Source organism: Passer domesticus, chromosome 2 (assembly GCF_036417665.1).
Source record: "Passer domesticus isolate bPasDom1 chromosome 2, bPasDom1.hap1, whole genome shotgun sequence".
NCBI classification, from domain to species: Eukaryota; Metazoa; Chordata; class Aves; order Passeriformes; family Passeridae; genus Passer; species Passer domesticus.
In genome coordinates, this window is record NC_087475.1 from 127,127,345 (window position 1) to 127,153,044 (window position 25,700).

At 55.7% G+C, this 25,700-nt stretch overlaps 2 protein-coding genes across 2 annotated transcripts in view; one reads left to right on the forward strand and one right to left on the reverse strand.

Moving 5' to 3' along the window:
• The window catches only part of LOC135295108 (protein let-653-like), a 183,198-nt gene extending 162,168 nt beyond the window's left edge, over positions 1–21,030 (reverse strand). Inside the window, exon 1 of the mRNA XM_064411194.1 lies at positions 20,889–21,030. The gene's annotated coding sequence lies outside the window, so the exon portion shown is untranslated. The remainder of the gene's footprint in view (positions 1–20,888) is intronic.
• The window catches only part of SLCO2B1 (solute carrier organic anion transporter family member 2B1), a 30,338-nt gene extending 6,508 nt beyond the window's left edge, over positions 1–23,830 (forward strand). The window contains exons 2-15 of the mRNA XM_064411192.1: positions 1,145–1,222; positions 5,075–5,212; positions 5,303–5,465; positions 6,701–6,928; positions 7,917–8,015; positions 8,338–8,468; positions 13,395–13,503; positions 17,336–17,500; positions 18,662–18,854; positions 19,649–19,805; positions 20,984–21,153; positions 21,720–21,784; positions 22,971–23,091; positions 23,317–23,830. Of these exons, the coding sequence (XP_064267262.1) occupies positions 1,154–1,222; positions 5,075–5,212; positions 5,303–5,465; positions 6,701–6,928; positions 7,917–8,015; positions 8,338–8,468; positions 13,395–13,503; positions 17,336–17,500; positions 18,662–18,854; positions 19,649–19,805; positions 20,984–21,153; positions 21,720–21,784; positions 22,971–23,091; positions 23,317–23,491 (1,983 nt within the window). The 5' untranslated portion in view covers positions 1,145–1,153 and the 3' untranslated portion in view covers positions 23,492–23,830. The remainder of the gene's footprint in view (positions 1–1,144; positions 1,223–5,074; positions 5,213–5,302; positions 5,466–6,700; positions 6,929–7,916; positions 8,016–8,337; positions 8,469–13,394; positions 13,504–17,335; positions 17,501–18,661; positions 18,855–19,648; positions 19,806–20,983; positions 21,154–21,719; positions 21,785–22,970; positions 23,092–23,316) is intronic.
• Positions 23,831–25,700: the final 1,870 nt, after the last annotated feature.

The window sequence follows — 25,700 nt, forward strand, 5'->3', positions numbered from 1 at the left end:
TCTCGGAGTGGGCTGAGGGCAGCAATTGCTTGTTGCAGAGGCTGCTGTGGCGCTCGAACTCGTGCAGGTCCCCTCTGGAATTCACCTCTCGGGGTTTATGAACACCACGGTGAAGGCAAACCCCTCCTGCTAGAAGTTACATCAACCCCTGCATTTGTTAATTTGTTTGAGGCTGCGGGTCCTCGCTCCTGTGCTTCTCATCATGGGGGAAATAGAATTACACGCGGTAATAATGGGAAGCCTTTCACCCCATTTGCTGCGGAGATGAAAACATCTATTAGAATGTGCTGAACAACAAGTTAAAGCCTAATGGCTCTAACGTGCCTCGGAACAATGCAGTTTCCTGAGCAGGAAGCCTGGCTGCTGAAACCCCACAAAGACACCGCGCTCCCCGGGGAGGAGCGGAGGGAAGGAGATCGCGGGCAGGCAGGGCTGGGCTTCCCAGCGGCTGGAATTCCTCTGCGTGGCCGCTTTAGGTGGTGGCTGGTCCGAGAGCGAGGGTGGAGGGCTCTGCAGGGGAGATGCAGAAACGCCGCGGGTGACAGTGGGGTGCACAGGGAACCAGGGCTTTAATCCAGGTGGGAAGGGCTGGCTGAGCCCCCGTGTGCGGGCAGGAGCTGCCGGCCCCGAGCCTGGACTGATCCCTGCGGAGGGAGGCAGGGCAGGGTCCTGGGCAGGGCAGGGCCAGCACTTGGCATCCCCTTGAACTTCAGGGGTTCTGCAGCCCGCGGGATACCTCTCAGAGCCCATTTCTGCGGCTCACTGCCACCCTCGGGCTCCCATTTCTCCAGGCAGCTGCGGCGCCTCTGGATGGCAGCACAGCCACCAGCTGTGCCAGCCGGCTGAGGGTGCCCCATCACTCAGGCCGTGGAGAAGGGCGTCACACCGACCCCAGAAATGTTGCACAATCTTGTCCTCGGCTCTGCTGAGCAGTTTCACCTCCCAGGCCGCTGGGGTTTAATGTTTTGCGCGCTGCTTTGTTTAATTCTGCTCTGCAGAATGAAAGAGCTCCGAGCGAAGGAAAGCCAGGAACAATTAGTGATTGCTTGGGAGACCGTGTGCCCGCTGTGGGGGTGTTTGCAGAGCCTGCTGGGCAGGGGAATGGGGCCCATGGGCATTGTGCTGAGTGATTTATCTCTGGCAGGCTGACGGGATGACGAGGAGCAGCCAGCCGGACGCGGCCCGGAGCGCGCTCTGCAGGAGCCCCTTTCTCAGCGTCAAGGTAAACACCCCTGCTCTCTGCAGCACCCCTGGCCTGGGAACAGCAGCTCAGCTTCCTGCAGAAGGCACCGGCAGGATTTATGGGCACCGGGTGTGTTTGGGAAATGCTCCCTGCGTTTCCCATGGCACAGGTGCCTTTGGCGTGGAGTTGTGTCCGTTCCAAATCCGGGAGCAGCGATGTTTCAGTGCAGGTTGAACTCCCAGCTCCTCCCGAGAATCACAGGATGGGATGGCTTGGAGGGGCCTTAAAGCCCACCCAGTGTCACCCCTGCCATGGCAGGGACAATTCCACTGTCCCAGGCTGCTCCAGCCCTGTCCAGCCTGGCCTGGGCACTGCCAGGGATCCAGGGGCTGCCCCACTGCTCTGGGCACCCTGTGCCAGGGAACAATTCCTTCCCAAGAGCCCATCTAGCCCTGGCTGTGTCAGTGTGAAGCCTTTCTTCCAAGTCTGGGGTCCTCCTGGGTTCGGTGCAAGCCCAGGCCCAGCAGGTGAGGGTTTGAGGAGCTCTGCAGAACCACAGGCTGCACCTGGTTCCCTGTGTCTTGCAACATCTGCTTCGTTCCCTTCTGGCTCCACAATTCCTTGTTACCAGTAGTGGCAGCCCCAACGCCAGGGCATTACTACATTCAGGGTAGCTGGAAGCCAATTACCTGGCTCATTAGAGAACCTCACCAGGCCAGAGAGCACAAGATGACAGTCGCTCTTAAGGGCTCAAGATTTCCCTGTCCCTTTTGTGGGCAGGGTTTGGGGTTTTGAGGGTTTTTCTACAAATGCTGGTTCATTTAATCACCCTTCTCAGTGTGGCAGTTGGAAAGTGAGTCATTGAGGCAGAGGCTAGCAGAGCTACCACAGAGACAGCCATGGCCTGAGGCTCTTCCCCAATCCTCTTTCACCCCAATCCTCATTCAGCTGGTTTTTATCTGGTGGGCTTTGTTTCTTCTTTTCTCCCCAGCAAGGTTATCTCTAGAAATATGATCCTGCTGATTTTAACTTGAGATATTTTAAAGGGATACAAAGAATAAACCATTGAGGGGCAAAGCCAGCTCGGCCTGTGAGCAGAATCAAGCTGTATTTTGCTGTATCTCTGAAGGTAGATCCTAAAATCCCAGACTGGTTTGGGTTGGGGGGGACCTTAAAGACCCTCTTGTTGCATCCCCTGCCAAGGAGGGGTTGGAGGAAGCTCTTGTCACCAAGAACACAATTATCCTCAGCACAGGATGTTTTCCCCTTATCTCTTGGGTTTTTTTTTTTCAAGAAGTTAGGCCACCCTGTCCGGTTTCTAAATGACTTCCTCAGAAAACAAAACTTCCAGCCCGGGGTTTGAATGGCTCTTGCAGGGACACAGAACCATTGCACAATGTGGTTGGATGTGTTTGAAGTGGCTGAAGGACCAAAAATCACAGCACTGCAGTTTTTATGGGTATTTATATCTCCAGAGAGCGTGTCACAAAAACCATGGACCACATGTCAAAACGCAGCTGAGGGACATAACTAAGAACTGCCCTGTTTGGCTTCAAGGAGCACTGTGATTTAGATGGGAAGGAATTGTTCCCTGGAAGGGTGGGGAGGCCCTGGCACAGGGTGTCCAGGGAAGCTGTGGATCCCTGGCGGTGCCCAGGCCAGGCTGGATGGCACTTGCAGCCACCTGGGACAGCGGGAGGTGTCCCTGCCATGGCAGGGGTGGCACTGGGTGGGCTCTAAGCCCCCTCCCAGCTCCAGGCCCAGCCAAACTGGTTCCAGCTGTTTCCTCCCAGAGCCCTTTGTCGCGAGCACAGCCCAGTGTGCCTCTGTCACGTGCTGAGGCACAAAAGCCTCTCTGAAAATAGCCCCAGAACCCCCAGCCACGTGGAGGGAGCGTGCTGGGGACGTGTCAGCTGCGCAGGGAGCCCTCATGGGACACTTTGCTGCCAAGCTGCCCCATCCACACTGCAAACACAGGCAGCCCTTGGAAAAGGGCTTTTTCCAGACCACCAGGAGAGGAATGACTGCTGTTTCACTCCCAGGGCTGTGATTTACCGGCTGCCTGGGATGGAGGGTGTTTCTCTGTTCCCTTGCACACGTGGGGTGGGAGCAGCAGTGCCTCGCCAGTGTTTGGGTTCTCTGAGTTGTTTAATTCCGTGGGTCTAGAGGGAAAGGCTTTGCAAGCACAGCCCAGCCCCGGGGCTGCTCCTGGTGTCCGTGGTCCGTCCTGCTGCCAGGGAAAAGGTCTTGGGAAAAGCCTGGTGGCTGCCAGTCCAGGTCACCTGCTGGGGCAGCTCATCAGTCCCACCAGGCCAGCAGAGCCAAAGGCCAGGAAAAGCCTGCTCTTTCTTTTCCTGACAAAAAAATTGATGTCTGAGAGCAAAGAGCCCCTGGAGGCAGGACTGGGGTCCTTGCCCAAGCCACTGCAGGGCCATGTCTCCTAAAATACCAGATTCCCAATGCATTTTGAGCTGCAGAGCATGTGAGGCGGTGCTGGGCAGCTGCTGAGCTGCTGTAAACCCCTGAAGCTCCAGGATTTGGATACTCAGGGGGCTGTGTGCTGTGGATGACTGCAGTAAACAGATCTGGTTTCAGCCTTTCCCTCTGAAGTGATGTGTTCAGGAAGCAGAGCCTGGCCACAGCCAGTGACTTGGAGGAATGTAGGAGTTTTAGCAAAGCTGACTCTGGGGACGCTCTCCCCTGGCTGGGTGACATTTTCCCAGTCCAGACACGTTGCACCGTCAGTGGTGACGGGGGAAGGTCCTGGCTGCTGTTCTGGTGTGCATCACTCCAGCCCATCCTTCGGGAGGTGGTGACCTCAGCCCAGCCCTGCAGTTCCCTGGGACCCAGGGGTTTGACCTTCCCCCTTTCTGTGCTGGGGATGTTGCCTTGGCTGACAGAGCAGGCCACTTTGGCAGTGACCTCACTTGAGGCTTGGATCAGAACGAGATGTAGCAGAAATCCAGGCCAGGCTCAGCAGTTTCTCCGTGGTGGGAGCTGCTTCCAAGCACACGGAGCAGGAGCAGCGCCCTGAGGTTTGGCACCAGCCCAGGCTGAGGGCAGCAGCTCTGGAGGGAGCCAGGGCATCCAGCCTGTCCCACAGGGAGATGGGTGGGCTGTGTCCTGAGGGTGTGTGACTGTTTGGGCTGGTTATTTGAGTTCTTTGAGGGCTGGAGGGGTGCCTGGGAGAGCCACAAGGCAGCAGGAGGGAGGTGGCTCAGATGGAGGAGGGAGGATTGAGATGAGAGCAGATTATTTTCTGGGAGATGGTGGACTTTTGACAAGGTTTCCTTCTGGAATTGGAGGAGAACCATCACATTTTCCAAAGGAGATGTGTTTTACATCTAGTGCTTTGTGAGAAGGAAAGGAAAGCAGCCTGAATGCTTCTCCCTGACTGCTGGCTTTCTCTAGAGGAGTTGTTTGTTGGTGTGTTTGGAAGGGCTCATTCCTGTCCCAGAAGAGCTCCCAGCACTGAGGATGGCTGCCTGCCTCTGGCTGAATGGGAACAGGAGCGTTGTGCAACCTCCTTCTGCTGCTGCATCCGAGGGACAGGGCCAACACAAACAGGGGTCATCCCAACTCAAGGCATGTGTTTGTCCAAAGCCACTTCTCAGCTGAAGAAATTACAGCCTCCTCACGGACACTGACCCTGCTGTGACTCTTGGCAGAGGCCAGTTTCATGGTTCTGACCTAATCTCAGAAGATTTCGCTGGTGGCGGAGCAGGGGTGATATTTCCAAGGCTTGTGGTCAGAGGTTTAAGTTGGATAATGGTGCCTTTCTGAGGGGGATGCAGTTTCAGAGTTGTGCTGCAGCTCTGGGTGACCCTGCAGCTCTGGGTGCCCCTGCAGCTCTCACTGACCCTTCTGGGGGCTCCGTTTCTGTGTTGGCAGTTCTTTGTGTTCTGCCACGGGCTGCTGCAGCTCTCCCAGCTCCTGGTCTCTGGCTACCTGAAGAGCTCCATCTCCACCATCGAGAGACGCTACGGCCTCTCCAGCCAGACCTCGGGGCTGCTGGCCTCCTTCAACGAGGTGAGCAGCCCTGTCCCTGTCCCTGTCCCTGTCCCTGCCGCTGTCCCGTGCTGCCCGGCCCTCGGGACACGCTGCTGTCTGTCCCTGCAGGTTGGGAACACGCTGCTGATCGTCTTTGTCAGCTACCTGGGCAGCCGCGTGCACCGGCCGCGCCTCATCGGCTGCGGGGCCCTGCTGGTGTCCCTGGCGGGCTTCCTGATGGCCCTGCCCCACTTCCTCACGGGGCCCTACGAGTACGACCGCTCCGTGGCCAGTGAGTGCCCCACAAACCTGCCCTGGGCCCTTGGGATTGGAAGGAGCAAACTACAGAATGACAGGATGGTTTGGGTTGGAAAAGGACCTTAAAGATCATCTCGCTCCACCCCTGCCATGGGCAGGGACACCTTCCACCATCCCAGGGTGGCCTTGGACACTGCCAGGGATCCAGGAGCAGCCACGGCTTCCCTAGGCAGCCACTCTCACAGGGAACAATTCCACAATTCCTCCCCAGTATCCCACCTTTCCCTGCCCCCTGGCAGCGGGAAGCTGTTGTGAAATGGCCTTCCCTCCAGGCACCGGGAGCTGCAAGCTGTTGGCTTCTCCTCGAGAAATTTTATTTTTCTGAGAATGAAATCATCTCAGCCCTGAGAGGCAGCAGCTACTGGTGGAAAGCAGAGCCAGGGGGATGTGGGAACCATGGAACCATGGGAAAGGGCAGGAAAACAATCAGAATACAGGCTGTGCCTCTGATTCCCCTTGTTAGCTGCACATCCAACCCCACCTACCTTCCCTGGTCTAGCTGGGCTGTCTGAGGTTTTAGACCCCACCAGAATATCACCCTCCCTTGAGATGCATGCAGGTCTAAATCACTCATGTAGGGAACAGGACAGGGGGGTTTGGGATCTTGTCCCCAAAGGAAAATGAAGGGATGTGAAAGGAAAGAAAGGAGAAAACAAGCTACTTGCTACCTTCCCAATTCCTGCCACGAAGCTCCAGCAAACCTTCTAGAAGTCTCCGCTGAACAGCTTTTGTTTGGCTCACCAGAGGGAGGGCAGCCTTGCCTGGGGTTCTAAGGAAGATGAGGGTGCTAGAATCAGCCCTTTCACTTAGCAGATTTTCTGAGGAAAATGAGCTCTCATTTCCTGGGTAGCTGCTCACAAAATCTGCAGGTTTGCTCAGTTACCTGTATTGGGCTGCTCTGTCAGAGGTCCTGGGAGTAACCTGAGCTCCACTGCCCTGGTGGAGGAAAAGCCTTGAAGGCTTTCCAGGCTCATGACCCCGTCTCTGTGAACACCAGTGCAGTGATCTTTGCACCTTCTTTGTGTTTTCTTTCACCTGCCATCTGAGGATAAGATAAGGACGTGGAGCTGCTGGAGCAAATCCAGAGCTGGGGGTGTTCTCCTGGAGTGGAGAAGGCTCCAGGGAGAGCTCAGAGCCCCTTGCAGGGCCTGAAGAAAGAAGTTCTTTCTGCAGACCGAGCCCCTCAGGCCTGTCCCCTTGTCACCTTAGGCACCTCCAGCAACACCACGGACCTGTGCCAGCCCGGGGCACCGGGAGCCTGGGCCAACCTGAGCGATGCCAGCTGCACCCCCCACGCCTCCAGGGAGAACCACGAGGTTCTGCTGGTGATGTTCGTGGCCCAGGCCCTGCTGGGCATCGGCGGCGTGCCCATCCAGCCCTTCGGCATCTCCTACATCGACGACTTCGCCAGCGAGAGGAACTCCCCCCTCTACCTGGGTGAGGCTGGTCCTGGGCAGGGGAGAAGCCAGGCTGGAGCTGGCAGCAAGGCCAGACTGGGCTAATTGCATTAATTAGCAGGGTTCCTTAGAGCCCTTCTGCTCTGCCCACGGCCAGCAAGGATTCTACAGAAAGAGTTTATCTGCTTCGGGCTTGGGCAGGCAGCAGGAGAACTGGGAGACACCACCTGGGGCAGAAGCTGAGGTTTTGGCCCCAGAGTGACAAAAACTGGAGTTAGTTACCATGTCCTCCTCCAAAGAGGTTTCAGGAAGGGCTAGAGGAGCAGTCTGATCTCTGTGTTCACCAGTGGCAGCTGTGGAGACTCTGTTTAGCTGTCAGCAAAGCCAAACAAACCAAAGAAAGCAGTTTCAGTCACCAGGGAGATGGGAGGGTACCCTTCAGCAGAGGGGGTGCTGGAAAACAGCGTGGACACAGGCCCACAGGGGTGTCCCAGGTGGTGGGATGGACAAGGCAGTCCTTGCACTCCTTCCAGTCCTTTCCCAGCTGTTACCTGTGACAGCCTTGAACTGAATGGAGCAGCAAAGGTAGATCAAAACCAATACTGCTGAAGAAAGGAAGCACAGCAACAAATTTTGCTCTGGTAGGTGATCCAAACCTCTCACTTGTAAGGTAGCAGTTGAATCTTACATGTGTGGATTTCTTCTATCAGTAATTCACAGAGAAGAGTTCACTGATAACTTTTATCTCCTTCACCTTGTAAAACATGGTGTTCCCTGCATTACTGATGCCAAGGGGCACCTCTTGTTCCTGGGAGTACTGCAGTCCTTCTAGGAGGCTGAAGACAAGTGTCACGAAAGGTCTGAGCCATCCCAAAGGGAATTCCGTGTGGGAAAGGAATATGGAGAACAAGGGAAATAGGAAAGCTGCCGCGGAAATGGGCAGGTGCAGCAGAGCCTGGTCCCACCTGAGGCCCCCTGTCCCCGTGGTCCCTTCCCAGGCTGAGCCCTCGCTGCTCTCATCCCCACAGGAATCCTGTTCTCCCTGACAGTGGTTGGGCCGGGGGTGGCCTTCATGCTGGGCTCTGCCATGCTGAGGTTCTACGTGGACATCGACAAAGTCAGCTCAGGTGAGGCCGCGTGTCCTGGCACAGCTGCTGGGGCAGGGGAGCTCCAAACCTCCGGGGGCTTCTCCACTGGGCATCCAGCACATCCCTGTGCCAGCTGTCTCCATCCAAAGGGGTCTTTGGACGCCCTGGGGACAGCAGTGAAATGGGGAGAGATGATGAAATGTGATTTGGTGGTGGGATGATGGGGGCAAACGCTGCTCTGGCCCCAGCGCTGATGTTCCCTGGGCTGGGAGCCACCAGCTCGGGGTGATTGATGCCTGGTGCACGGGGGTGCCTGCCCTGCCCCAGCACTGCCCTGATGCCCTCTCCTCTCGTGTTGCAGCTGAGGTGCAGCTCACCAACAAGGACCCGCGCTGGGTCGGGGCTTGGTGGCTCGGCTTCCTGGTGGCCGCCAGCCTGGTGGCCCTGTGTGCCCTGCCGTACTTCTTCTTCCCACGGGAAATGCCAAAAGAGGTAGGAGTGGTTCTGCACACACACACACACACACACACACACACACACACCTCAGTGGGGCCGAAATGCCACGGGAACCAGAGCCAGTTCTGTTCCGTGGGGAGGGGAGGATGCACGCCCAGGTTCTCATGCTTGTGAGAGGTTTGCCAGGGGAGGCAGAGGGCAGCCAGCTCTGGCTGTGCTGGCAGCTTTTGTCTGGGAGCAAGCCTGAACTTTGGAGGTGGAGTCGAAATTCCACCAGTGGGCTCCTGGCAGGCGAGGCCAGCTCTTCTCCAGCCGAGCTGGGGAGCAGGGCAGGGAGTGTCTGGGCAGTGCCAGCGCCTCGGGAGCGGCGCAGCAGAACGAGCTGTGCTGGCAGAGGAGATGTTTCTGAGGCTGGGGTGTCGCTGGAGCTGCTGGGACACGCTCAGGAGGTGAAGCTGTGCTGCTCTCGGTGTCTTGGCCGTGCTGGAAGTGGTGTCACTGCCCTCCATGTGTGCTGTATCTCAAGGCAGGATCAAAACCTCCGTGTCTGAACAAGTCTGTGCACCCGTGCACAGCAATCCTTCATTTCTCCTGACACTGCCTGAATTTCCACAGGAATCGGTGGAGACTGGGGATTCCCCATCCTGTTTTGCCAGTTCAGCTAGGGGATGCAGTGATTTACTGCTGGCTGATGTGGGCTGTGAGGTGATGGGGTGCACTGTGCATGGCAGGACGGGGGTGACCCCAAATGCAGCATTCCTGATTGCTCCTCCTGCAGCCTGGGCTGCTCTGAAGCCTTAGGGAGGGTCTGTGCTAGCAGGCTCTAGGCTCATCTTAGGGAAAAGTTCTTCATTAGGGCTGATGGGAATATTAATTTCATAAACGCCTCTTGAGAGAAGATAATGCACTTCCAGCTAAAACAGCTGCACTTTCTGGCAAGTGCTGCACTCTGAGCAGTTTGGAAGGGTTTAAGGGGGAACAGGCTATTGATTTTAAAAAGAGCAGGAAGATTTCACCCTGCTCTGCTGGCTGGGATCTGTAGGATACACTTCCACATGGCTGAGCACCCACGTGTCCCTCTGCAGCACGTGAATTTCTTGAATTCTTGGATTTCTCCCCATTTTTGCATCTCCCCCAGAAATCTCTTGGAATCTGCTGACAGTTAAAAATAATAATAATAGGAAAATACAGTAAATAGCCAGATTCTGCCCTCCTTGCAGAATGGGAGGCACCAGGGCCAGCCACGCCTGTACCCTGCAGCAAGCCCTGGGTATCACTGAGCCCTCTGTGCCTTTGGGGGCTGATCTGCCTCCTCCCGCCAGCCAAGACACAGCTACATTTTTTATTCCACAGCCACGCTGCAGCTTCACCTTTTTTTGATGAATTCTTTCTTTGAAGTTCCTGGCATGGCTCGTGTTAACATTAATGATAGTGTGGGGCTGCTCTTTTGATCTTGTTCTCGTAAATTAGTTGCTCCAAGCCCAGAACATTTTTATTTCTCTGCTTTGCTGCTTGCCAGTAGGTTTCTAGCACCAAAGTATCCTGAATAATCCTGTTGAAGGCTGATCATGGCAAAGCCATGAGGTTGTCATGAAATCAGGAAGGGGATGAGAGGATGAGGCTTTATACAGGAAAAACTGTTTTCAGTCAAGAACAGCTTTTTTTCCCCAGTAATTCCAGTTTAATCCTGCCTCCACGGGCCCAAACCATTCCTTGGAGTTGTGTCCTGGATTGTGGGGATCTTCCAGCCCTCTCCAGTTGCTGTGTGGCCGTAGTTTAGCTCATGCTTTGCCATCTGCTGGTGTTGCTGTATCCCAAGGCAGGCAGCAGTGTTGTCGCAATATTCCAATATTCCTAGCACACAGGCTCTGTTTGTCCTGCAGCCCTGAGGGTGACACAAAAAGGGACTGAAGGGGGCAAAGCTGCTCTCAGAGACAAAAGCAGACACTTCCAGGGATCCAGGGAGAGTCACAGCTGCTCTGGGCACCCTGTGCCAGGGCCTCTGCACCCTCACAGAGAACAATTCCTTCCCAAAATCCCAATATCCTTCCTCTTAAAGTCATTGCCCCTTGTCCTGTCCCTCCTGTCCAGCTGTCCCAGGACCCCCATTAGTGCTGGGAATGGGGGTCCTTCTCTGGAACAAGGCACTGTGATGCTCTGGGTGCCTCATTAAAGCTCCAAAAGCACCACCAAAGGTAGCACAGGGCACGGTCTGAGGAACAAAGAGGTCCAAGTGGCAGGACACAGGAATCCTGCTCTCTACAGCTGGATTTTCCCCAGGGAGCTTTAAAGGCAGGCACAAACAGCAGCTAAAAATAATCCTCCCTTTTGGTGGGAGGAAGGTGCCCCTCAGCTGGTTACTTTAGCACTCCTGGAAATAGGGTCCCTGGAGGGACCCACACCTGCTGGAGGAGGCATAATGGAGTGTTTGTAGGGAGCCTGACCTTGTCAAAAGGAAAATAATTCTTTCCCAAGCCATGAGGCTTTACACTTTGTTTGTCTAATATGAAAATAACTTCTCTGACCTTACTTTTCAGCGAGCTGGGAGTGCCAGGTTCTGTTCACAGCCAGAGGGGAACTCTGCAGAAACCTCAAAATAAACAAAGAAAACCTCTCTGTCACAGAGCAGGTCATTTATCCCTGTTTCCAGGGGTGTATTTGGATCAAGCCAGCCTGCTGGCACCTCTGGCTGCCCTTCTCACAGGTGCAGGAGCAGGTGGGGAGAGCAGGAGCTGCCAGGGAAAGTTGCTTTCGTTTTCCTTTCCTGCAGAGCCCTGCTCATCCATGCCCGGATTTATTCATGTCTGTGCAGGGAGATGGGGGATTTCCCCAGGCCAAGGTCAGCTTGGGATGCTCTTCCTGATCCAGAGTGTGTGGGAGCTTCATTCTCCTTCCCCAAAAACCTGTCTGCCTCCTCCAGCCCCCCGAGGGTGGGAGTGATGCCAGTGGAGTCATGGAATCAGGGCATGGGTTGGGTTGCAGGGACCCTAAAGCCACCCCTGCCATGGCAGGGACACCTCCCACTGTCCCAGGGTGCTCCGAGCCCCAGTGCCCAACCTGGACACTGCAGGGACCCAGGGGCAGATAAAAATGCAGATAAATCTGATTGCAAGAACATGAGATGCAATGAGTGGCACCAAGGAGCTGAGTCCTTTAAGGGTTCATCCCAGAAAATCCAAGCGTGGGGGAATTTTGCAAGCTGAGTTTGTTTCTCCTTGGCATGATGCTGGGGCAGGGCTGAGCAGCCAGCTCGTGTTACTGCACCTTCCAGCTCCAGCTTGACAAATTTCTGCTGTGACAATGTCAAAATCCCCTGTGGCAGAGGCACAGCATCCTCCTCAGGGCTTGGGCATCTCTGATGGTGCAGCCAGCACCATTCCAGCACCTTTCCAGCACCACTCCAGCATCATCCACAGCAAGCAGGCAGGATTCCTGCTTTCCCTTCTGCTCCTGCTTTCCCTCAGCCCACAGGAATGTATTTCCTGATCCTTTCAGACAGCAGGACACCATGCCAGGGCCGAGGCAGCACAGGGAGAGGAGCTGTCCCCCTCTGTGGGGGCTTTGCTCCATGTGCACGCAGCTAAGCCACGGAAACATGCCGTGCAAGGGTCACACACAGGGACATCCCAGACTGGGGGAGCTGGGGGGAGCTGGGGGGAGCTGGGGTTTTGTCTGGACGTGCAGGCTGTTGACTCTCAGAAGTACAAACAGCTGGAAGCTGAGAAAGCCACATGCAGGAGCAGCTTGAATGTATTTTTGGAAAATGCTGCAGTTTCAGAGCAGAGAAGAGCCCTGTAATGCAATTGAAAAGTGAAAGGAGTTTTATCTTTGCATTTGAAAAATGTATGAAAGCCTGAGCTCCAGCAATTCAAAACAGGAAAGGAGTTTCTTTGCTTTTGCCCTTAAAAAGGGCACATGGCACCCGCAGCACAGACACTGTGACCTCTCTGCTGTTTAATGAGCACTCTCATTTCGGAGCAGAGGAGGTGATTTCAGCCCAAGAGCTGCCCGTTTCCTCCTGTCCATTACAGGTCTCTAATTGCTGCTGAATGAACTCATTTGTCCAGCTCAGGTCAGGGCTGCTGAGCTGATGGGGCAGCAGAGCTGTGAACACTCAGCTGTGGCTTCCCCTGAAAACCACGCTGCCCTGAGCCCTGCCTGCCCCTCCACAGGCACAGCACACCCCTCCAGCCAGTGCCCCCGCTCCTGTGGCTCCCCTGGAAGCCTGCAGATCCTGCAGGGGATGCAGAACACATCCCAGAAATGCTCCTTTGGCTTTCTGGGGTGCTGGACGCCCCAAGTGGGGCTGCCATGGACCTTCCCTCCCTGAGCCCTCCAGGGCTGGGGACCCCACACTGCCCTGGGCAGCCTCTTGCCTTAGGAGGTGACAACATTTTGTCCCCATCCCACACCCTCTTTCAATACATTTCCCTCTTTCAATTGCTGCCTCTGTGCTGCCCAGCAGCTTGTGAGGGAGCACAGAGACAGGGGACCTGCTCACCCTTCATCCAGAGCTGTGCTGGTGGGGATGCAGGTGTGTCCCTCCTGGGGTGCCTGTGCCCACACACAGGGCTAGAACAAGCTCTGGGGCAGGACAGCATCCCCCTGAGGGTATCCAGCAAAGGCTGGCACCTCCTGAGCTTGGCACCTCCTTTCCCTGCAGAGCTGGCCCCTCCTGAGTCTGTGCGAGCTGAGCACACGGTGTGCAGTGCCTGGGGAGTGGCACAGCTTGGTGTGGATGGAGTGTGCTCCACCACTGCCAGGAGGGGTGGGGGAGCTCCTCTGCAGCTGGGGAATGTGTCTGGGTGCTGGAAAGGCAGTGGTGTGGGCAGGGAGCACAGCAGGACACAGACAGGGATGGCCATCCTGGGCTGCTCCGTGTCAGGGCTTGGGAGAGAAAAGGCCAGGGCAGGGGAGGCTGTGGCATGACGAGTGCAGTGACAGCCTCTGCTGTGTCCCCAGGTGGTCAGAGGGAAGGACAGAGGCAGCAAGAAGAGAGAGAACATGCTGAGCCAGCTCAGGCCGAGGTCCCAGCACACGGAGAGCCTCTCCCTGGTGGAGTTCATCAAACGTAAGTGTGCCAACACCCCGACACAGACAGCAGCTCCCTGCTGGCACACACACACACACACAGAGCCAGGCTGGGCCATGCCAGGGCTGCAGTGCTGCCAGGGAACAGGGATGTCCCCCCTGTGCTCACCCAGCTCCTGGGTCAGCCCTTGAGATGCACCTTAGGCTCAGTGTTGGGTTTAAGCTCTCTGCTCCCAGCAGATGTGCTTCACCCTGCCCACACTGCACCTCCTGCCAGCCAAAGCACCTGGCCTTGGTGACCCTAAGTGTCACATTCCTTCCCTGGCAGTGCCCAAGGCCAGGCTGGACGGGGCTTGGAGCAACCTGGCACAGTGGAAGGTGTCCCTGCCCATGGCAGGGGGTGGAATGGGATGGGCTTTAAGGCTCCGTCCAACCCAAATCCTTCTGTGACTCTGTGATTCGTGGCTTATGTGGGCAGTAGGAATGAGAGACCCAAATCTCACCAGAGCCCAAATCCAGGCAGGAGGGAGGGCTGCTAGCTGTGGGGCTGGAGCAGAGCCGTGGGAAGGGACAGACCCCTTTGGTCACAGGGGTTTGGGGGCTGCTCTTGCTCAGTCCTCAGGCCATGGAATCAGGAATCACAGCAGCACAGGCAACTTCTCATCCCCAAGAAACCTCCTCAGACTCCCTCCTGCAAGGCTGGAGATGCTGTCCAAGGCAGGCTGACCTCCTGTCCCACTGAGAACAGGGTCTGAGCAGTTAAAACCCAGAGGAGATCAGAATCCAGTGCCATTAAATTGTTTGGAAATGAGTGGACTCTTCATGCTGAAGGGGATCAGCTGGGCTTCAGTCTCTGGAGGAATCTGCTAATGGCTGGGATGTTTGGGTTTTTTTAAATACTCTGCACTTTGGCAACTACTTAAGAAAAGTGGCCCTCTGAAGTCACTCCGTGGAAGCTTCCTCCATATTTCCCACATATTATCCCGTTAATTTATTGCAAATTCTCTGTGTTCTGAAGGTCAGTGCAGGGCAGGCTCAGCCAGGCAGGCGTGGGCAGGCTTTTCTCCCGCTGGTGGCAGCGTTTGCTCGTCAGCCTAATGCTCAATTAGAGGAGCAGCCGGGGGTTTCTTCCCCCCCTGACCTTGTGGCACTGTCATTTAGAAACCTGTGTGATGGGAGCGCTGCGTGGGAGCAGATTGATGGTGCTCAGATGGGATTTTCACACCAGCACTCTGCTCCGTGCCTCCGAAACACGAATCAAAATGAGCTCCCTGCTCAGAGCAGGAAATGTCTTACTCTGCTCCAGCTGCTGCTCTGCTTCGGGGCTGGAGTCAGTGCTGCTGCGTCAGGGCTGTGCTAATAAATCCATTATTTCTCAGAATTTATCCCCCAAAGCCCAGTTCTGGAATAAATGAAGTGTCTGGTTCATGTCAGGAGAGCAGTCTTGCTGAAATCACCAGGATCTCTAACACAAAACTCTCTTTAGAGCCAGGAACGGGGTGGCAGGTAGTGTGTGATGGTTACCTGGGGCAGTTTGGGTGAAGCCCAAGGACTTCAGGGCTGGCTCATCTGCAAGTCACTGGAAAGAGAATTTCCTTCCCATTTCACCACTCTCCTGCTGGGTTTGTTTCCTCTCTCTGTTTCTCTTTTCACTGTCATTTTCTACATGATAATGTATGAAAGCAGCATTTGGAGATGAGATTGTCCACCCTGAATCTCCCTGGCAGTGCCCCAGGCCAGGCTGGACAGGGCTGGGAGCACCCTGGGGCAGTGGAAGGTGTCCCTGCCATGGCACTGGGTGGGCTGGAAGGTCCCTCCCAACCCAAACCATGACCGTGGAGAAGGAAAGGCTTTTTCTGTGTGTTCTATTGCTTTGGGGACACCCAGAGAGCAAAATCACTCTAGTGGCAATTTCTGCTGTGTGCTGCAAGCAGAGCAAGGGCAGCTTGGAGCCTGTCCATCCCACGAGGTGCTCCTGGGAGCCCCCTGAGCCTCCCTGGGTGCGAGGGGCAGGTGCAGAGCCCTGGAGGCTCTGTCTGGGCAGGGAGGGCTTTCCAGCCCATTAGCAGCACCAGGATGGGCTGTGCACAGGGCAAGGGCCAGGCCAGGCTCTGGGGACACTCCAGCACTGAGGTCACTCAGCCCAGCATGGAGCTGTCTGTCTGTGTGCACTCAGAGCTGGGCACTGCTCTTGGCTCTGGCACTCTGCGTGACACCAGCTTGCACCCTGCTCCTCCCACTCCCAAATTCCTCCCAAACTCCTCCTGCTGCAGGCATCGGGTCTTCCTGCAGTAATGGAAAAGTAGGATTTAGCTTGCCTGAAGTCATTTCCATTGCTAATTTCCAGGCTTCTGTTGAAAACACCTGGGAGGATGTGCAGATTCTGCTGCACACACTGGGAATTAGCCCATTAAAGGTGATCTTCAGAGCAATTGGAACGCTGCACTCGTGACTCGTTTGTTTCTCTTATGGTCCCTAAAGGCAGTTTCAAGGATATTTTCTGTTTATTATTTTAAAGTTTCCACTTGCTTTTCCTGTCTGCCCAGCTGCTTCTCTGGAGCTGCAAGGAGGATCCAATTAGGGATTGCAGAGGATGGAAATCTTGCTGCTCCCACCATGAAGTGGGGACCTGCTCAGCTTTTCACCTCCAATCTGAGGTGTGTGGTTTGATTGGAAAGACCAGAGACCTCCAGGGAAAAGGACTTTTGGTGGAAGATCCCCACAAAAGGCTGGATTGGCTCTCAGGAGATTTTTCAGCCAGCAAGCTGAGGTTTCCTATCTGCAACATGGCTGAGAAATTCCAGGAATACTCTTCAGAAATCAGTACTTTAGTGGTACTTAGGAGCAAAGCCATCTCCCCCCGTGGGTTCACAGTGGTGAGATGCAGCTCGTCCCTCTGTGCTGGCTGCCAGCCTCCAGAGGGTCAGTATTGCAGGGTCCCTGGCCATGCTTTCTGTGCCTGGACCCCTCTAAGGACCTGCTTTTGCAGCTCCCTACGATTTTTGGCTGCTTGCCTGACCTGAGGGCAGAGCTGGAAGGGTGATGCTGCCATGAAGGGGAGTTTCACCTTTGGACATGGGTGACCCCACTGCCCCCTCAGAGGGTCCTTTTGCTCTTCACAGAAGATTCAGGACAGCCAAAATCCATCCCCATCTGGGGCCAGCTCCCAGACAAGCCCCAGGGAGATCTCCCCGGCGCCGCTGCGCTGGAGCAGATAGAAAGATTGCCCCACTTGTTTGTCAGCTGCTAAAAATGAACACCATTAATTATGGCAGTCCTCTGCATTAATCCTCGCTGTTAATTCCTTATCTCTGCTCCAGCATATTGGCTGCCCAAGCCCTCGTCTGGGAGACTCATCAGCAGTTTGTTTGGAAGCTGCCCTTTGCGTGCCAGCCCGAGCAGGGGAAGGCGGTGGGGGAGCAGAAAGTGGCTTTGGGATGTGCAGGAAGGGGACATTGCTCCAGGAGGGACAGGGCAGCTCACAGCTGGCAGCATGGGGCACCCTGAGCCCCTGGCAGCAGGGGCTGCCTGTGCTCAGCAGGCTGCAGACCTCTCCTGCTCAAGGGTTCAGCCCTCGGGCAGTTTGCTGGAGTGTTCCTTGCTTGTAATCAAAAAATGCATTTTTCACTGTTTCATTATTTCATTGAAACAAAAAGGACACTGAAACTGCAACCGCAGCAAACAAATAAATTAACTTTTAATGACTTCCCATCTACTTTTGTGTTTGTTTTAGCAGCAGCTCTGCCAGAAAGCTGCAAGGAGGGGGGTGGAACGAGATGAGTCCTTTCCAACCCAAACTCTTCAGTGGTTCCCTGATCAATGTTTTGCTGTATCCCTGCTCCCTGTGCAACAGGTGCCCCTTGTCCTTCCAGGTTTCCCCGTGGTGCTGCTGAGGAACCTGCGGCACCCCGTGTACCTGCTGGTGGTGCTGGCTCAGGTCAACATCTCTGCCATGGTTGCTGGATTAGCAACCTTCATGGGCAAGTTCCTGGAGAGGCAGTTCTCCCTCACAGCCTCCCTGGCCAACATGATCATTGGTAAGTGGTGCTGAGCTTTTGATTCCTTAAAAAACCATCTAGAAATCAGGAAGAGTTCCTCCAGAGTAAAGCCTCCCTCTCAGAGAGTTCAGAGATCCTGCCACAGAAGTGTTTAAAGCACATTTTTGAGCAAACAGCACCTCAGGGAAAGAGGCCTCTGGGGTCTGAGACAGATAAATCAGAGCAAAGTGAGCAGAGCAGACTGGCAGAGCCAGGGCTGAATGCAGCAGGAAGGTTAAATGCTGAAGCAGTGCTGTCCTGCCCCGAGGTGCCCAGCTCAGCTGTTCCCAGCCTTGATTTACCCTCTGCATTCCAGTCAGCACCGTGTTCCGTGGATGAATTTATCTGGCCTTTGTTCTCACCACTCAGTCTTACTTGGCCTTTTTCTTCCAGATCAAAAAGCTTTCTGTAGCTGGAAATTCCTTCCTTGCGTGGGTATTGAGGGGCTGAAAGCAACCTCCCCGTGGATTCTTAGCTGAATTAAACTGTTTGCATGTCTCTAGCTGAACTTTGGGCTCCCCCCTCAAAAAGTGGGGGGTTCTGTGTAAATGGGGATTTATGTAAATGGGGTTTTATGTAAATGGGGTTCTATGTAAATGGGGTTTCACAAAGGTGACCACAGAAATGGGCACAGTCCTGCTCTGCACAGAAATTAAACATCCTCCCAGGCTGACTTGGTGTTCTTCCTGTCAACACTAAAAAATCACATTTTGCTGGGTGAGGCACAGATTTCCACTGCTCCTGACAGCTTCCACCCATGGATCCATAAGGCAGCCAGTTTGCTGTGGGATCCTTTTGAAAAGCAGCTTTTTCCTAGCATTATTCCACCAGTCCCTGCAAAAACCTTGGTACTGCCTGTGCTGAAAAATAGCAACCCAACAGCAAATCCTCTGGGCCTTTGCCGTGAGAAGGGCCTGGCACAGAGCAGAGATGGAAAACAAGGTGCAGTGATAGGACAGAGGGGGATGGCTTTAGATTGGGTGTTAGGAGGGAATTGTTCCCTGGGACAGTGGGGAGGCCCTGGCACAGGGTGCCCAGAGAAGCTGGATCCCTGGAAGTGTCCAAGAACAGGTTGGATGGCTTGGAGCAGCCTGGGATGGTGGAAGGGGGTGGAACTGGGTGATGCTGAAGGTTCCCTGCTTGCATGCCTGCCTTTCCCAGGTGCTGTGAACATCCCCGGGGCCATGGTCGGGATCGTGGTGGGCGGTGCCATCCTGAAGCGGTTCCAGATGTCCCTGAGGCAGTGCAGTGCCCTGTGTGTGCTGGGCATGCTGCTCTGCCTGCTCACCGCCTTTCCCCTGCTCTTCCTGGGCTGCCCCACGCAGAAGGTGGCGGGTGTCACCCACTGGGACAGGTACCTCAGCTCCTGGGCTGGGCACGGGGGCATCCAGGGTGGGCACACCCCAGCCACGGGCACATTCCTGGGGGTGGGAGCCAAGCAAATCCCCAGAAATGGGTTTATTCCCTCAGGAGGAGCAGCTAGTGGAGGTAAACTAAGAAAATCTGAGTCTGCTGTGACCTCAGGTTTAGGGCAGAAAATGTACAGCTCACCTTCGTGACTTATCCCACACATGGTGGAGTCATTTCAGCTTTATCTCCTATGGCTTAAAACCTTTTTACACGAGATTTTTTAGGAGAAGGGTTGTAAGGGTTCCACCAGTGACATTTCCTACTGAGGAGCAAGCGTGGAACCCAAAGAAAACACATTTTTGGCACAAACGGCACAACTTTTAATCTTGGAAAGCGTGATGGATGATTAATTCAGACAGAGGCCAGCCCTGGGATCACACCATCCAAATGTGGGCAGGAGCTCCTCGTGTGCCCTCAAGGCTGGATCCTCTGAATTCCCTGTTCAGTGTCCTGTGGCCCAGGCCCTCAGGGGGAACCTCCCTCCCTCCCACAGCGTGGTGTTGTAAGAACCCCAAAGGACAGGTTTGGGACGAAAAATGGGGGCAGTGGGTGGCCCTGGTGCCCAGTTGTGGTTGGGTGCTTTGCCAGGCAGAGCAGAGGTTGGGGTGATGCTGGGATTCCCGTGGGCAAGGGCTCCTTGTGCAATCAGTGGGTTTTGCTGCTCCCAGCACGCACACAGTCGGTTTTCCCTGTGAGATGCCCGTGGGTGAAGCTGCATTAACCCTTTCCTGGTCGCAGCTCTGGCTCTGGCCACCACGCCATGGCGTGCAGCGCGCGGTGCCGCTGCCCCGAGGGCGGCTTCAACCCCGTCTGCGGCTCCGACGGCGTGGAGTACACGTCCCCCTGCTCTGCTGGCTGCAGCAGCGTGGCCCTGCGCCCCGACAGCTCCGTCCTGGTGAGTCACAGCCGGCCCTGCTGGCCTCTGGGCCGCCCCGAGTGTCTGTGTGACAGGGAACCCGACCTGTGAACTCACACCCGACCTGCGGGCCCCTAGCAGCCCGTGTAGGGTGGGTGCCTTTCCTGCACTCTGGGCACAGGATGTGATGGCAGCGGGGAGCAGCCTGGGCAGTTTGCAGCAGCGTGTTGTTAATTAGCAGCGCTTCGTTTTGATAACAGTTGTGCTTTCTGCCAGAGCTCAGTCCCGAATGTGCTTTCCTGCACCCCCACGCCTGCCTTTTGGACAGCAGATCCTTTCCAACTGCTTCTTCCCTCCTCAGCCATCCCTCTCTCTCCCAGCCCTTGCTTTCTTGGAAATTCTACACTTTTCTTACCATTTTCAGCAGTACGGGACCTGTGGCACTGATTGCCTCCTGCCTTCCCTGTCCCAGGGTTTCCAGGAACCCTCCCAGCCAGCAGAAAACCCTGCAGTTTTGTGCCCAGCTTTGCTGCAGCCCTTCCAGAGGGCACCGTGTAAGCGTGGATGTAGGAACCAGGTTTTGGGAGACCCTGAGCTGCCCCTGCCTCTGGCATCGCTCTTCTGCAAACTGCCACCCCCTGACAACCAAAAGATCATACTTATTTAAAGGTCTCTTTAAAACAAAAGAACAACCCAGAGCTTTCTTGTTCAAAACAGAAAAAAAAAAGAGAGAATTGTGACAAAAAAATAGAGAAGTGGAGAAATTCCTCATCCATCACCCCAAGGCATCTTTCCTTTGCTATAAGGCTGTGCTAGATATTTATGAGCCTCTCTCAAAGGTGAGGTTTTACATGTTTGATTTAACACCCCCTGAGCTGTGGCTGCAGCTCTGCCTGGGATGCAGAGGATCACAGCAGGACAGCACCTGGCACAGGTGGCACAGCCACCCTCACAGCCAGGAATTCCCCCCCAATATCCCATCCATCCGTGCCCCCTGGCAGTGGAAGCCATTCCCTCATCCCCAGTCCCTCTCCAGCTCTGCTGGAGCCCTGGCCATGGCTCTGAGCTCTCCCCAAAGCACTGAGTGCTAATTCCCACTAATTATTCCCAGACAAATCCTACCTCCTCTCCTTCGCTCCGGCAGCTGGCAGCGTTCCCTTCCATCTGCCCATCCCTGGGCCCGTGAGCAGCCTGTGGATGTGGTCTCCTCTTTGCAGAACTACACGGGCTGCAGCTGCGTCGAGGCGCCGGGAGCGGCGGGCGCCGCCCGGCCGGGCACCTGCGGCACCGGCTGCTCCCACCTCTTCGTGCCCTTCGTGGTGCTCTCCTGCCTGGCAGGCATCCTGGCCAGCACCTCCCACACGCCGTCCTTCATGCTCATCCTGAGGTGGGCACGCCTGGGGCACCGTCCTGGGCAGCCACAGAGGGCTTCCAGAGGGGATCTCTGGGGCAGGGGGAAGGATTTCTCCAGCTGCGGGACTGGGGGTTAAACCAGCCTTGGAGAGGGGTTAAACCAGCCCTGGATGGGGGCTAAACCAGCCCTGCCTGGAGGTTAAACCAGCCCTGCCTGGAGGTTAAACCAGCCCTAGATTGCAGGTGGCAGCAGGATGGAGCCAGCCGAGACGGCAGCCCAGGCTGGTGGGGCTGGTCCCCAGGATGGGTGAAGCTGAGGCAGAGGGGAAAGCCGTGAGGGAATCTCTGTCTTAGTCCATAAATGATACTTTCAAGCTCTTCCTGGGCCTGGCAGGATTTTCAGGCCAAGAAAAGGCTGTGGGCAGTGTTCAGCCCTAATGAATGAACCTTCATCAGCTTTGGTGATGTGAATGGGAACTCCCTTGGATACTTGCAGGCTGGATTTAAGGATGAGTGTGTGGGTGAGGTGCTGTGCCAGGGAAGGAAGCATCCATCCTGAAGGGATTGCCAGAGGGCATTTTGTTCCATTTTGTTTTTCAGGAGCATCCAGCCTGAAGACAAATCATTTGCTGTTGGCATACAGTTCATGCTGCTGAGAGTTTTAGGTAAATTGAAATGTGTGAAAATACCCTTCTGGAAAATGATGGCAGCTCTTGGAGAGGGCTTTCCCAGGGCAGGGAGAGATGCTGCCCTGCAGCATCTGGGGGCACGTGGTGGGGGATGAGACAAGGCAGCTCCAAGGGCTCCATCCCAGGTTCCTGAGGCCATGGTTTCAGGGTGGCTGTGGCCCCCAGGGCCATGTTTTTGGAGTGGTTGTGGCCCCCGGGGCCATGGTTCAGGCTGTGGCCCCTGGGTTTTGTTTTCGGGCTGGCTGTGGCCCCTGAGGCCTGTTTCTGAGGTGTCTGTGGGCCTGAGGCCTATTTTTGGGGTGGTTGTGTCCCAGGTCCGTGTTTTCAGGATGGCTCTGGGCCTGAGGCCTGTTTCCAAGGTGGCTGTGGGCCCGAGTCTTGTTTTCAGCTTGGCTGTAGCCCCTGGGGCCTGTTTTCAGGGTGGCTGTGGGCCCTGAGGCTGAGATTTTTCAGTCTTTGGCCCTGGTACCTGTTTCCAGGATGGCTGTGGCCTGGTGCCTGTTTTCAGGGTGGCTGTAGCCCCTGGTGTCTGTTTCTGAGGTGGCTGTGTGCCCTGAGACCTATTTTCGAGGTGGCTGTGGGCCTGCAGCCTGTTTCCAAGGTGGCCATGGCCCTGGCACCTGTTTTCGGCATATCCGTGGGCCCTGAGGCTGAAGTTTTTGGGCTCTGGCCCTGGTACCTGTTTCTGGGGTGTCTGTGGCCCCGGGTGCTTATTTCTGAGGTGGCTGTGCCATGGATCCATGGTTTCGGGGTGGCTCTGGTCCTGGCGCCTGTTTCTGGGATGTCTGTGGGCTCTGAGGCTGTGGCTTATGGGCTGTGGGCCCTGGGTCTGTGTTTCCGGGGTGACTGTGCCCTGGGTCCGTGGTTTCGGGGTGTCTGAGGGCAGGGTCTGTGGTTTCGGGGTCGCTGTGCCCTGGGTCCATGGTTTTGGGGTGTCTGTGGGCCCCGGGTCCGTGGTTTCGGGGTGTCTGTGCCCTGGGTCCGTGGTTTCGGGGTTTCTGTGGGCCCCGGGTCCATGGTTTCGGGGTGTCTGAGGGCAGGGTCCATGGTTTTGGGGTGTCTGTGCCCCGGGTCCGTGGTTTCGAGGTGTCTGTGGGCCCTGGGTCCGTGGTTTCGGGGTGTCTGAGGGCAGGGCGGGCCGGTGACGCTGTGGCTGTTGCAGCGTGGATGCCGGGCCCGGTGCTGTACGGCAGCGCCATCGACACCAGCTGCGTGCTGTGGGAGAGGAGGTGTGAGCGACGGGCAGCCTGCAGATACTACGACAATACCCTCTTCAGGCACAGGTAGGGACGGACAGCGGGCTCGGGGACACCGGGATAAACCCCTGTGCCAAGCACTGGGAACACCCAGGGACGCTCCCCGCCCCTGGGCCACGGAGGGTCACTCCAGGACAGCTCCCTGCTGGGACAGAGGCCGTGCCTGGAACAGCCTCCCCAGAGTCCCAGGGGTGCTGCTTGGAGCTCTCAGGAGCGTCCCTGCTGCCCTGACCCGCTGTGTGTGCCCCACAGGTATCTGGGGCTGCAGTTCTTCTTCGAGGTGGGCGCCTTCCTGTGCTTTGGGGCCGTGTATCTGATCCTCAGGAAGCAGGAGAGGGAAGCCAGCCAGGCAGAGGAGACAAAGGCCGAGCCAGAGAAGGAGAAACTGGCAGGAAAGTCCACAAAGAGCCCGGAATCCAAAGTGTGACAGCGAAATGTGACGTGAATCAGCCCACAGCCGAGCTGGGCAGGGTGGATGCTTGGAGTGATGGACCCGGGGCTGCTTCCTGCTCTCCCGGCTGGGATGGACTCTTCCTGCACTGCATGGATCCATCCACACGTTGTTCTCCTCCTCAGGGGTGCAGCTTGTCCCTTCACACGGATTAGTCCTCACTCTTTAACCCATGGACTCTGCAGCCTCCTGGGTTTGTGTCCTGCAAAGCAGTTTTTCCTGCTGACCGTCTCGGTGATGCCAGCACTGAGCAGTAGCCATAAATCTGAAGGGTTTTGTGGAGTGTTTTTTTTTAAATAAATCATTTTTAAGAAATGGTTTTGTACTGAACCCGCAGATCTCTGTGACTGATGTTTATAATTCTTATTTCCTGTGTTATCAGCACTTATTTTCTGATGGTCAGTGCTTGAAGCACGTGGGAGTTCAGGTGCATTCCTGGTTTTGCAGTTCAGGAAGGACAGAACTTTTCCCAGGCTTGCAGGATCAGAGGACAAGGTTGGAGCCCTCTCCAGACTGGGTAGAGCTTGTGGCTAAACCATCTGAGGCCAGCACCAGGCAGCCCTGGGCTCCCTGAAGGGGGTTCTGTCTGTAATTATGGGGTGGAAGTCCAGCCTGGCGCTATTTTGGTTCATCTGCCTCTATTTCCCACATTCTTCCCATCCTGGGGTCCTTCCCACCCAGCAGTGAACTGTGTTACCCAGCCACAGCCACTGGGTAGCTTTGTCATTTTTGGCTGCAGGATGGAATTTAGTAGAGAAAACAAAACTTGTAAGTTCAAATATGCAGAAAAGAAATACACAGAGGGGAAAATTCATTCCCTCCTCCCACCCTGGCAGATATCCTCTGGGAAGGGCTGGGTGTGCAGAGAAGTGAGGGGAGCAGGCCTGTGGTGAAGTGACTGAATTTAGCAATTTCCCCAAACTGTTTGCCCAGCCATTCTGAGGGACCCAGCTACCAGGATTGGAATTTTTTAGGGGTTTGGGTTGGGGTTTTTTTCCTATTTTTGTGCAGTGCCTTGTGTTCACCGAGCTGAGAGTTCACAGCCCTGCTCAGGGTACCAAGAAGTCATGTCTGGCTTCAGAGAAGGTTCTGGAAGGCAGAGGAGTGCGTGGATGTTGCAGGGGTGTAGATTCAGCCATCCAGGGAAGTACGAGTAGCATTTGCTGACCACGACCTTTAGAAAGCCAGAACTGGGAGAGTTTTGCTCTGTCCTCTTTCCCAAAGCCCTGCCAGACAGCATCTGTTGCTGAAGCAGCAGGAGAGGGATGGGATGAGTTCTTTGGGCAGGAGCAGGGAGGAGATGGGTCGTTCCAGCGTCTGGCAGCCCAGGAATCTGTGGCATCCTCGGAGAAGAAGGTTCTTTCCTGGCTGAGCACAAGCCTTGGCTCCCAGGCGCTGTCCTGCTGTGCTCAGCTGAATCCCAAGTACTCCAAGGTACTTTCCACACCACAACAAACAAACAGCAGCACAATTTGCACAATTTGCTCCAGTGATGTGGGAAGTGGGAGCTGCAGTGTGCTTTGCCAGGAATCTGACATGGATTCTATTCTTTGCCCGTGGAAGTGTGCAAGCCCAGGCTGGACAGGACTTGGAGCAACCTGGGGTAGTGGGAGATGTCCATGGCAGGGGGTGGAATGGGATGAGCTTTCAGGCCTTTCCACCCCAAACCATTCCATGGTTCTATCTCCCATCCCACTGGAGCCCCTCAGGGCTGTGCAGCCTTTCTGAGAGCCCCTCAAGCCACTGAAAGCAGTGGTTCCATTTACAGCAAGGAGGGAGAAAGGGGATAACTAAACCCTTTCCCAAAAGGAGCAGGGAGTTTAACTGCCCGTGGTGCTGCTGCAGGCGGCAGGCAGGCTGCACATCCCTGTGCTGCCTGGCTGGGATCCTGCTGGATGCACAAGGGGCCTGCAGGGTGGCCTGGCCAGCTCGCTGCCAGCCCCTTCTCACTGCTGGGCTCGGGGCTGCACCTTCATTCTCCACGGGAAAGCTCCCACCACACCACAGAAAGGCCTGGCTCAGGCAGTGCACGGGCTGGCACAGCCCAAATTCCTCCTTCCCCTGTTACCCCTCCAGCAGAGGAGAGATCCCTGTGGATAAACACCCAAGGCACCTGCAAGCTGTCTTAGCTCTAGGCTTGCTACTCTGCTTTTGCTCTGGTAATTTCCATCCATTTGGGCTGGAG